Source organism: Syngnathoides biaculeatus, chromosome 18, assembly GCF_019802595.1.
Source record: "Syngnathoides biaculeatus isolate LvHL_M chromosome 18, ASM1980259v1, whole genome shotgun sequence".
NCBI classification, from domain to species: Eukaryota; Metazoa; Chordata; class Actinopteri; order Syngnathiformes; family Syngnathidae; genus Syngnathoides; species Syngnathoides biaculeatus.
The window spans coordinates 5188795-5201965 of record NC_084657.1 but is presented as its reverse complement, the minus strand read 5'-3'; the positions used below and the strand labels follow the sequence as shown (position 1 = coordinate 5201965).

The 13171-nt window shown below is 41.4% G+C and overlaps 2 protein-coding genes across 2 annotated transcripts; one reads left to right on the top strand and one right to left on the bottom strand.

Moving 5' to 3' along the window:
* Positions 1-676: 676 nt before the first annotated feature.
* On the top strand, positions 677-10444 carry si:ch211-215c18.3 (uncharacterized). The gene is made up of 5 exons (XM_061803028.1): positions 677-1090; positions 6679-6785; positions 7134-7259; positions 8653-9000; positions 9072-10444. Exons 1-5 carry the CDS (start codon positions 885-887, stop codon positions 9176-9178), a joined length of 894 nt encoding a protein of 297 aa, XP_061659012.1. The 5' UTR covers positions 677-884; the 3' UTR covers positions 9179-10444.
* thy1 (Thy-1 cell surface antigen) lies at positions 1100-4292 on the bottom strand. Its single transcript, XM_061803030.1, has 4 exons — positions 4178-4292; positions 3518-3561; positions 3086-3409; positions 1100-3008 (listed from the first exon to the last, which is right to left on the bottom strand). Exons 2-4 carry the CDS (start codon positions 3546-3548, stop codon positions 2902-2904), a joined length of 462 nt encoding a protein of 153 aa, XP_061659014.1. The 5' UTR covers positions 3549-3561; positions 4178-4292; the 3' UTR covers positions 1100-2901.
* Positions 10445-13171: the final 2727 nt, after the last annotated feature.

Here is a 13171-nt window from a genome sequence, read left to right as displayed (position 1 = left end):
GTGGAGCCTGTCCCAGCAATTATCAGGCGGGCTGCAGGGTACTGGTCGCCAGCCAATCGCAGGGAACATGGAGACAGACAACAGCTACACTCACAATCGCACCTCGGGGCAATTTAGAGTGTCCAATTAATGTGGCGTGTTTTTGGGATGTGGAAGGAAACCGGAGTATCCGGAGAAAACCCACGCAGACACGGGGAGAACGTGCAAACTCCACACAGGCCGGTCCGGGATTGAACCCAGAACCCAGGAACTGTTAGGGCAACGCTTTCCAGCTGAGCCTCTGTGCTACCTGGTAGAAAACAATTTTTTGCAATCAATAATAATAATTTGAGCAAGAAACATGAAGTTCACACACATGATTTGCTTTCATGAGCAACAAAAAAAAAAAAAGATGCGGCAGGCCTAATCCTGAGTCTGACACCTCTGCAATAGGCCTTGAGACAGAGATTCCCAATCAGTGTGCGGCGGCACGTTAGTGTGCCATGAGAGCTTTCCTGCTGTGCCGCAGGAAATTATCAAATTTCACTTAGTTGCTCAAAATATTATTTATTAACAAGAATGTATCGTTATTCTCCTGTCAATGGCAGCAGCATATAAAGACAGACAGAACAAATAAATGTTATTCTATTAGTTGTCAGAAAGTCAATACAGTAATTGACTTACATATCCAGTTTTTGTGACATTTTTATTTTTGTTGGTGTGCTGTGAAGCCATGTTGGTGGACACCAACAGTGAGGGATACCGTCAAGTTGAAAGAGTCCTATCGGGCATTTCTGGCCTGCAGGACTCCCGAGGCAGCTGATAAGTACCAGCTGGCCAAGCGGCGTGCAGCTTCAGTGGTCGCTGAGGCAAAAACGTGAGCCTGGGAGGAGTTCGCTGAGGCCATGGAGAATGACTTCAAGACGGCTTTGAGGAAATTCTCATCCACCGTCCGGCATCTCAAGAGGGGGAAGCAGTGCACCTTCCACACTGTATCGTGGGGATGGGGCACTGCTCACCTCAACCTGGGATATTGGGTGGCGGTGGGGAGAATACTTCGAAGACCTCCTCAATTCCACGACACGCCATCCCACGAGGAAGCAGACTCTAGGTACATACTCTTATCAAACAACTATTAGAATTTAGACATAGGTTGGTCATGCTTTTTTTTTTCAATAGTGTTTTTGTTTTAGTGCTCGCTCACCACTCTGTGATTACCAGGCACTGATCATCAGGGTTGCTGCAAAGAATACTTCAATTTCATCCTTGTCTTTTAACAATATCACCCAGAGAATGTCACTAATTGTCATGTGGTGTATACAAAGATGCTTACTCATATTTTAGGTTACAGTAACACTATTAAACTGGAAAACAGGATGATAGTGAGAGTATTGAGTACTGGGGGAAATAAAGGGTGTACAGTATATCCTTTTTCCTATGGGAGACAAATACACAAAAAATAACCATCGTAATATGCTTTAGATGAGGCTAAAATATAAGAAAAGTCCATAAACACGATACAGCTGATACATCTTTAAACATCCCATACAGACAACTAACTCTCAGCCAACCATCTGTCCTTTGCATCATGGATTAAACATTGCTTTTGTCTGTTATCCCATCTGTAATTGTCTTCTTCTATTCTTTTAATCTTCAGAACAGTAAATTCAAACGGGGCCGTTTTCATGCAATAACACTTGAAGGCTGTTGTCCTTATTCACATCACAGCAGCCAGAAGCAACAACATCCTTTGCAATACCACACATGACAGTCAGTCTTATAAATGGAGTCCTGTATATATTGATTGATCTACATAGCTCATGCATGCATGTATTTCTCTGTATTATTGACATACAGTGGTACCTCTACTTAGGAACGTCTCTCGTCACGAAAAATTCAGGTTACAAAACGCCTCCTAGGAAAAATATTGTCTCCAGCTACGAAAGAAAATTCAGGATATGAAAGGAAAAAATAGGCGCTGTATTCGCAGCCCTCAAATTCCACTGAACATAAACATCCTGTATCTTGGTTTAGTGTGGCGCAGTAGAACCGCTTTCCCACTGGGTATCCCCATGGCATCTTCCTGGCATCCCATTGGCTTGGAGGGACATCAATCTTTACCCATGATGCGTTTTGTTTCCCTTGGACAGTCAACTGTCACCGAATCATGCTAGCGCTTCCAAATGCTGTCACGTGCTAGCGCACATTGGAAAAGTATAACATTTTTTTGTGTGTGTGTTTTTTGTCAATTTTGTTAATCTATATTCACCATGGGCCCCAAGAAACTTTAGCGGAATTAAACATTCTTTGTGCATCCATTTGTACACGTTTCCTCTCAGCTGTCAAATGGTTGCCTCCTCCCCCGTCCCCCACGATCCCTTTTGCTTGTCACTCACCCTTCTGTTCACATAGTCACCCATCGCCAAAGGTAAATGAACATATTTTTTATTATTCTTTACATTAAGTACTTTGAATGTTTATTTTTGGTGGAGGGCTTGGAACGGATTAGGCTATTTACATGTGAAAAGCACATTTACTTACGAAAAATTCACATCACGAGACGCCTTCCAGAACGGATTCATTTCATAAGTAGAGGTACCACTGGAATATTTTTGGGGCAGATTTGAGCAGATGTCTTCCATCACTCAGATTTGATCACTCTTGAGCTATAGGAATCACTCGTTGGATGGAACAGAGTCACCATAAGGATCCATTCAAATGGCGATACTAAAGCCGATGTCACATTTCACGTCTCTATTTCTGAGATCGTGGTTGAACTCAGCTGAAGATAGAATAAATACTGTTGTACATTTGCACACTTAGCCTAGATACACTGTATATTGTATGCGCATTCAACTCAACAGCTTTTAGAGTCCACCGGCAGCCACCAGATAATCGGCTGCAGCATCTTGGGTCCCGTTTTCAGAGCCAGTCAAGTGCGAGCAGCATAGGAAATGTCATCAAGGTCAACAGCAGGCCATTGCAGCTTTGTAACAGGACACTCAAGGCAGAACAAGGGAGGAGGAGCTCTGCAATAATGACAGAGAGGTGTTTTTGTTTAATAGCTGTCAATCAAAATAGCATGTGAACAGCTGACGGAACTTACTTTTTTCCACCACCGATGTTTTAGATGTACTAGATGAGTTGGCAAATTTGATGTTGCAGGTGAAGTTCGACTTGCCGTTTGGCAGGTTTTTAAACAGCAGCCGGCAGACGTTGCCCGGGAAGATGCGAGCTTTGGCTCTCTTCTTGTAGGAGGCATGCTGCTTCTCGTCCGGGTTGGTGGTGTCCAGGAGTCTTTCCCCTTGAGTGTACTTGCAAAGTACTTCGGGTGACTCAGCGGGAAGCGAATATTTGCAATCGAGCCTCACGTGGTCCTCGTCTATCGAGCAGTAGGATAATTGAATCACCTTCTGAGCTGACGCAAAGCCTGCAACACAGAGACGTACTCTTGGTTTACAAACTCATGACAAATTTAGAACAGGCTTAAACCATCAGATTTGACAATATTACATGCTTAACATCTGAATGACCTTACCGAACAAAATAATCGCGGTAAGGAGGAACATTCTCGCAACTTCCCTGGGAGCAAAAAACAAACAAACTGAAATTAACATGTGCAGGCAGATCTCAATATCTGTCGTTTTCATGTTTTCACATAGATTGTCTTGTAGTCTTGATAGTCACATAGATGGTTTTGAGTTTCCACCCCAAAAATCCTGACAACGTTCTGGGAAGATGAGCTGGGTTATGTTTCAAAAACACGAATGATCCTATTGTGTCACTCAGGTCCTGACCCTGATTGGCCAACGGTGCCACGTTTGTGACCAAGTGCAGTGTGTTGGGTTACTTTTCATGCTGTGCAGTGAAGAGCTAGAAAGTTCACTGGACATCTGCCAACAGTGATGCATTCCTCGACATAACCACACCTACAGCTGCTGATTATTTGACAACTTTAAAGTCATCAGTGAGGTTTACAAAATACATAATCTGTACATAATGTAAATAATGTTGACTTTGTGGCTTTTCTGTTGCATGCTTTAAAATGTTGACTTGAAATGCTGAAAGCATTGTAAACTAATTTAGATCATTATTTGCACACCAAAATAATTCAGTCCAGATGAATTATTTCTGTCATAAAAGTCAGTATTTCCCCTACGTAAGCTTCTGTGAGAAATTGCGTATGAATCATCCTCACCTTGTCTGATGCAGTTTTATTGCTCTCCTCAGTGCTCTGCAGTGATGCCAGGGGTTGTTACAGTAGAGGTCGGCTCCGAGAAGAAACACAGGCAAGAGGATGGGAGGGGGACAGTGGGGGAGGGGGAGAAACGGCTGCTCCACTCCAGTTAGGAGACATTTATCAAAATTACATAGGCATATCTCTTTATTTTTTTTTTTCTCCTCACCATCTTTTACCAGAGAACCGAAGTTTACCAGCTGACACACTTCGATGGCTACATGCTGTATGTCCTCGTTCAATGTTGGGAAAAGTTCAGTAGGTCCTTGGGACCATTTAATTGTAATTGAATGCACAGTAATGCAAAGGCTTTTGAACTGTTTACTTGTTTTACATAAAAACCAAATGCGCAAATATGTATATGTAGCCAAATTCCCCAAATTTTCTACCTACCACCATAAATGTACTCTACCTCAGCATCATTTTATAGATTTTATAGATTTTAAACAGTATGAGTTTCTTTATGATCCACTTGGTCTCCTGTGTTGATATTACTCTCTTGGGCAATGAAACTGTCAATATTTTTGAGCAACTGATGTGTGAGACTAAGATAAGAAAGGTGCGAATACAAATTATTCAGCACAATGAAAGTGACTGCCATTGCAGCCTTTTATGAGGGTGGTGTGCGCACCCTACATCCCAAACATTCAACGGTTCAACAACATTTTAGGGAAAAGTCACATTAAAACAGTATCTTCTGTCATCATGGTTGTTTTTAAACATTGAGGATGTTACCCTAAATGCTAAACTTACTGTTTCCTCTGTCGTACTGCTCATCCATCTTTTCAAGGACATTTGCTGAACACCTCCCTGGCCAAAGTAGTCTCTAAGGAATTTGGCAGCAATGTTGCAACCTCTCCAAGACACAAACCCTAGCAGCTAATTAAAGCAGCTCTGCATTATACTGTATAATGCAATTTTGCTCGTGTTAATTGATGTCTGTCCTCACCAATCTGCACTGAAATATTTTTTTCCACTGCGTTCATAAAACCTTGTTGTTTATTGTAAATTATTTTTGTAGACTAGTCAACTATTGTTGGATTTAGTTTGTCTTTACTTTAAAGAAGCAAAATAATTATCCAGCTATTTGCTATGCCGTGTAGAGCTATAACCTGACCAGCACAGTTCCTAATGTTGGGAATAAAAGATTATGATAGTACGTTAATTGCAACAAAACAGGTACAATGTTGCATCAATGTTACCAGAAAGAAAGGGAGTCATAGAGAAACTACTGCTGTGGTATGCCTGAATGAGTCAGGAGATAGTTGTCCCAGAACCCTATCCAACATCTTTGCACATGTTCTTTCATAAACACAGAATTACGATTACAAATTATTAAGAATTAATGTTTTAACAGCTTGTAAATACTGTATATAAAAATGATTCTTGAAAAAAAAAAAACATCTATGGTGCCTACACCCACAAAGCATGTTTGCGAAACTGATTTCTGAACTGATAAACAGAGTGACCAGATCAACATCTATGAGCAATTTACATCGATCCATTTTCTTTAGGCCTTTTCCTCATCCACACGAGTAAAGGGGGTGGGCTATACTGTGGACTAGTTGCCAGCCAATTACAAGGTACATACTCATTACATAAACTGGCAATCACACTCACAATCCCTCCTATGGACAATTTAGAGTCTACAAGGAACTTAAGGCTCACCATTTTGGAACATGGTATTCAGAGTAGCTGTAGGAGAACGTGAAACACCACACAGGAAGGCTAGACCCTGGATTCGAACCCCCGACCTCAGAACTGAGGCAAATGAGCTGACCCCACGTAACCACTATTGTGCTCTCGGTGTGCAGTACCCAAAAGAAAAGCAACCCTCGGACAATCAGTTTGCAAATTTGACGCAATAACAAACAAGGCACGGAATCCCAACTTTATTCAAAAGCTGCATGGATTTTAAAACGTATAAAGCATTCTACAGCTTTGGAAAAAAAAAAAGACCAATTTGATCAATATTTTACTATTTATAGTTTTTTTGTGTGTAAAATTTTCATTTTTGAATCCTATAAACGAGTGGTAAAACAAATTCCAATTTAAAATACCGTACCAATATTGGCATTTAGACGAGAGCACTTAGTTGCAGAAACCAGAATTGTATTTTCTAATATTATTTCCACATGGTACCTACCAAACATACCATACATATAAATGTTTTGTATAATCTTTTTTCACCGAATGCATTCTTTCAGTTCACATTAGATGTCAGCACAACGGCGCAGTCTTCGCGCTTGACACTTTTTATTTGTCCAGCAGAGGGAGCTCATGTAGTACTGCGGCATTCCTGGAAGACTGTGCTGGCGTTGGCATGTTATGTACAGTACTGTTTTTCATTTAATTGCGTTGTTTTGGGGGAGGGGTGCGGGTTGAATGCTCATACATGTAGAAAAAAAATCAGTATAGTGTCTTTTAAATGCCTGCCGTTGTCAATCGTCTTTCTCTCTTAGGTGTCATGGAAAGTTGAAATGTCTTGTGCATGTGCCCGCCTGCGTGTGTCATTTTGAGCGTTCAGTATCCGGCTCGGAAGCGGCGGGGGATTTTGTCGGACAAGCAGGTAGGACGCTCGAGCTATACAATCAAACATTTTGACATCAGGAGAAATATCCTGGTATGTGGTCGCACGGGGTTGCAGACGAGATGTGAGCATGCATGGAGGTGGTCAGTTTGCTGCAGTGCAAAGTCACCGCCTGGGCGTCGTCACATCTGCAGCCTGCACTGTCCTGCTATTTTTGGTGCTTCCAGAAACTTCCCAACTGGTGATGATGATGTTGCATGTTATGCTGTATGTGTGGTTTTGTTTTTTTTTTCTTACTGTCGTCACTACTGTATTTAGGCTTGTATGAAAAAAAAAAACCTTTTATCAGGTCGTACCTAAGGTCCCATGTCACTCTCTTGTCTGCAGGTGAAAACGTGCTGTGTAGGTTGTTGATGTCATCTGGAATTCAGTACTGCACACAAATGGCGCCTCACCTGTTAACCACAGCATGCCTTCTCCTTGCCAGGATTGGAATAACCCACCAGACTCACAGTAAGTCACTTTATTTAAATGATCGCTGGTGCCAGATTATTGGTTTACATTGTTGGAATGCAAGATGTTACATTATAAAATTTGATTATCTATCATTAAAGATGTATGTACTCTCTGACAGTGAAAAGTTGAACAAAATGGGACGATGTTGTCATCTGTCATGTAATTCCCAAGACATTGATGCCTCTGTTGCCATTATATAATCCCAATGGAAATATTATAGAAAATAAATCAACCACTGATGTGATTATTTCTCTGCCAAACTGTCTATAGTCTGGTAGAGTATTTACAAAGAGGGGGGGGGGGGGAATCAGTCATGAAAGCAGATGACCTCATCCCCAAGGGCCTGTTTTGCAATGAAGACATGCTCTTCAATTTATGTGTTCTGACAATCAATCCACGTTGCATCTGTTGTTTTCCTCTCATCATGCAACCATCAAAAATGTTGCAAAATATCCAATTTAAAGAAAACTAAAAGGGGAGGAGGTGGCATAGGGTCCTAGTTTTTACCAGATCTGCCTCACAGTGCTAAGGTTAGGGGATCAAATCTAGGCTTTGGCGTTCCTATGTGGAGTTTGCATGTTCAACCCGTGCTTGGTTTTCTCTGGGAAGTCTGGCTTCTTGTTACATCCCCAATACATGCCTGTTAGGTTATGTCAGTGTTTTTCAAACTTTTTTTGGGGGGGAGACGAACTTTTTCTGCCCCCTAACCACCTGCTATAAATCTTGCCCTGCCTTTAGCTGGCAACAAGTCCATTGTGTACTGAGTGTCATGCCCAAAGTCAGCTGAAATAAGACCCAACTCTTCAATGTCAATCTCTGTCATTAAAAGCGACATGAAAATGAATGGAACAATATATGGGAAGCAAAAAGGGCAGCGAACTAATCGGAGTGTAAGTTAGAAAGTACAATACATTCTTGAACTTGCAATTTCTCTTTGCAAAGCATTGTGCTGTTGTCTGTCTCCATGTGCCCTCTGATTGGCTGGCAACCAGTTCAGGGTGTTCCCCGCTTCCTGCCCGATGACAGCTGGGATTGGCTCCAGCACTCCCGCGACCCTCGTGACGATAGGCGGCTCAAATATGAAATCGATGGATGGATTTTATGTATGGCATAGACAAGTTCAAGAGCAGGGAGAGTTGGCAAGAACAGAAATCACTTGGCCTTTTTTAATTACAGGACCATTGCACAATTGCAACAAGGCATGAGTACAGCGAGTGGCTGTTTGCAACATCTGACATAGACGCTGCTGTCCTGAAATGTCCAGAATACAGTATTATTTAAGATCTTTTTCCTGCTGGAAATATTCCTTCCAGTCAAGACGTACTTTTCCCTATGTAAGGTTCTGCACATCAAAACTGAAGATGATTGCATTTCTCTGTGTCTCTTCTAGTGAGTTCCTTGTATACATTTTTTTTCCCTCCGCGTGGGCCTCAAATATTTCCATGCCTGACTTACTTGGAGAGGAACGTCAGGGTTGACTGTGAGTTTCCCGCCACCAACGAGTTACCGGGGCCCTACTGCGAGTACCGTCAGGATAGCAGGCTGGTGGGCAGCACCTACCCCAACGCCGTCATCTACGTGTCCACCGAGGACCGCAGGCGGAGCAACGTCAGCCTCTTCGCCCCGAACCTGTGCCGCCTCACCTGGGCGCCAATGGCCGATGAGAAACCTTACACGTACACGTGCAGGGTTTACCAAGGCACCAGCTGGAAGGAGAACAGCATGGCCGTGCATCACCGTGAGGAAGCTTCTTCTTCACACACTTCCCCCTAGGAACTAAACATAAGCTCACATTTTCTCTCGTTGCAGGAATTCTACCAATCTGCTCGGCTATCAGCGTAATGTTTGAATCGGCGCCATGGCTTTTGTCCGTGGTGATCTCACTCCCTGTGGCACTGGGTCTTCTGAATCTATGAACTCTCCCTGACAACACGACGGACCTGGTTTGTGACTCACTTAAATGGCAAACTCAATATGAGATGATCATGATTTAGAACACGTATTTCAAAACAAGACAGAAAAAAAAAATACATCACCAAAGCCTTATTGTAGCACCTTTTTTCCAACTCATATTCAAATCTTAGTTTTGTACCAGATACATCACCATATGTATTCCGTCCCCCAGTGAACATGATATGATGTTTATCTTAAAGCCACATTCATTTTGTCTGTGGCCATAATTGGGTCTTCCTTTATCAATGAGTCACATTCATCTATGAATTCATCTACAAACGATGCATTATGTTTAACACAAACACTCATATCGCATGTTTTTTTCTTGCACTGAATAGCTTAGGCGTGTACAATAACTGGCCACATTATTGTGTACGCCTGCACAGAGCCAATACAATCCCCAGTATCAAAAAATCAACACGTCTTTGTTTGAGCTAATCACATATAAGGAATCATCAAAAAAGTAAATTTAGCATATTAGATTATTAGGCGTACCTAATCATGTGTCCAGTAAGTGTATTTGCATCACTTCATGGTCGAGCTTAACACGGTCCAAAAGAAGACCTTATCTTTTTTTCCTTTTCAACATTAATAACTAGTGGAGTCTCATCTTTTTGCTAAGCTGCAATTTAACATTGTCCTGGATGTTGTGGCTTTTTCACATTAGTCAGAGCAGCACAACTGTGTCATAGCAAGTGGAATTTAAATTGCATTAGGGCAGGAGATATTTGATGGGATTATCTTGATCTTTTTTTTAAAAACCACACGACAGTTTTAATACTCAGTATTTCAATCACTGTATGGATGCTAATGTACCCTAGTAGTAAACTCTCCCCGAAGACAAGGCAAAAACAGTACAAGTGATTGTGAAGTGAAAAAAATGGGATTGCCTTTAATAATCTTGTAATGTTTAAGATCGGCATTAAACTACTCTTCTCTTATTATACTATTTAAACACAAGGTACAAGTTTCAAAACGGCTTCAAAAAAATATTTTATATTGACATGCAACACCCATCACATGTATTTTTTGGCTCCCCCCCGAATGGTTATCTATAATTTTTAGGCTTGATGCTGTGAGTATTATTTTCACAGAAGCACTTTTAATAAAGGTACTGTATGCTTTTTTTTTTTTTTTAAACACAGCTTTATTTAAGTACATACTAAAGTATTATCAAATGTGTACAAAATGCTATAACGAAGTTAAAGCAATAAAGACGTAAATCCACACTTGTAAGTTTTTCTCTTCACACATTTTGACATGCACTGTAATTGGTTGGTGTGACCCAGTGGTGACTAGTCCTGAGTTACAGTAGGCTCCAAGACTCCAGTGACACTCGTGAAGATTTGTGATACTGTAATAGATGGATTGATGGATTTTGATATGGCACATCCTGTATGAGAGCAATGAAGCTGATGTTTTGTGGTTGGAGTTTGTACTATATCATTATATTCTGATTATATTCTATTTAGCGGCCAGCAGAATACCAGACAATGCAACTACAATTTCAAGCAACAACATCTAGATTTTTTTAAATAGGACCTTTACATATAATTACATTGAAACACAAAAGTAGCGATGAAAATGTGTCGGTTAGATTGCTTAAACATCAGTAGTTAAAAGACTAAATGGGAATACTGACTCGGCAGTGAATTCGTGTTGCACTGACATGTTGGGTCCGGAGGAGGGCGCGGTTAGTTAATGGCTTAAATTCTTTTACCCCATTGAGGTCAGTGCAAATACCGAACTGAAAAGCTTTCATGGCCTTCTGTTGTGATTTGGGGAGCAGCTTTTGCGGGAAATAGCTTTAATTCATTGCAGTATATCAACAGCAACACACCGAAGATGTAGTGGGGGGCTATAGGAGGACCAGGACCACCAATAAGTCTGTAAACATCATTGCATCAAGATATTTGAATATCTTTGAGTAGACTACTGTGCACTAGATGAATTTCCATGACTTTTATCGCTCAGTGAGGTGACCACACATCATGTAATGTGCAATAAATACATTACATGTGTGCATTCAATTGGCTTAATGTACCTAACATTATAAACATTATATGCTTCTCAAATGGCACTGAGTGTATACAATCACAACAGATCATGGTGAACAGACCATACTACAGTAAACAAAGTTCATGGGTGAGTAACCAAACCCATAAATGTTTACAATGGCCCATAGATGCAAATGATGGTGTCAAAGTACTTATAAAATACAGGAAAGAAAATAAGTATTTGAACACCCTGCTATATTGCACATTCTCCCACTTAGAAATCATGGAGGGGTCTGAAATTTTCATCGTGGGTCCATGTCCACCGCGAGAGAGATAATCTAAAAAGAAAAATCCAGAAATCACAATGTATGATTTTTTTAAATGATTTATTTGTATGATACAGCTGCAACTAAATATTTGAACACCCGAGAAAACCAATATTAATATTTGGTACAGTAGCCTTTGTTTGCAATTACAGAGGTCAAATGTTTCCTGTAGTTGTTCACCAGGTTTGCACACACTGCCGGAGGGATTTTGGCTCACTCCTCCACACAGATCTTCTCTAGATCAGACGGGTTTCTCGGCAGTCGCTAAGAAACACGTAGTTTCAGCTCCCTCCAAAGATTTTCTATTTTGTTTAGGTCTGGAGATTGGCTAGGCCACGCCAGAAACTTGATATGCTTCTTACGGAGCCACTCCTTGGTTTTCCCTGCTGTGTGCTTTGGGTCATTGGCATGTTGAAATACCCAGCCTCGACCCATCTTCAATACTCTGACTGAGGGAAAGAAGTTGTTCCCCAAAATCTCACAACACATGGCCGCGGTCATCCTCTCCTTAATACAGTGCAGTCGTCCTGTCCCATTGTGCAGAAAAACACCCCCAAAGCATGATACTACCAACCCCCGTGCTTCAGAGTAGGGATGGTGTTCTTAGGATGGAAGTCAACATTAGTCTTCCTCCAAACATGGTTAGTGGAATTATAACCAAAAAGTTCCATTTCGGTCTCATCTGACCACAAAACCTTCTCCCATGACTCCTCTGTATCATCCAAATGATCATTGGCAAACTTAAGACGGGCCTTGATATGTGCTGGTTTAAGCAGGGGAAGCTTCCGTGCCATGCATGATTTCAAACCATGACGTCTTAGTGTATTACCAACAATCACCTTGGAAACGGTGGTCCCAGCTCTTTTCAGGTCATTGACCAAGTCCTGGGCTGATTCCTCACCTTTCTAAGAATCATTGAGCCCCCACGAGGCGATATCTTTCATGGGGCTCCACTCTGATTGAGATTGACCATCATGTTTAGCTTCTTCCATTTTCTAATGATTGCTCCAACAGTGGGCCTTTTTTTCACCAACCTGCTTGGCAAGTTCTCCGTAGCCACTTCCAGGCGTGTGGAGTTGTACAGTTTGGTCTCTGCTGTCTTTGGACAGCTCTTTGGTCTTGGCCATGTTACAAGTTTGAGTCTCACTGATTGGCTGGGGTGGACAGGTGTCTTTATGCAGCTAACAACCTCCCACACAGGTGCATCTGATTCAAGATAATACATGGAGTGGAGGTGGACTTTTCAAGGCGGACTAACAGGTCTTTGAGGGTCACAATTGTAGCTGATATGCAGGTGTTCAAATACTTATTTGCAGCTGTATCACACAAATAAATCGTTAAAAAAAATCATACATTGTGATTTCTGGATTTTTCTTTTTAGATTATCTCTCTCCCAGTGGACATGTACCTACGACGAAAATTTCAGATCCTTCCATGATTTCTAAGTGGGAGAACTTGGAGTATACTGTAGCAGGGTGTTCAAACATTTATTTTTTTCACCGTATATGTGTATGTATAAAATCCATTTTCCAAACTGTAGACATCCACCTCAAACTAATGTCCACCTCAGAAGTTCCACAGTATTTCATCATTGCCAACATGTTTGGTTCTAAGTACAACAAACAAGTGAGAG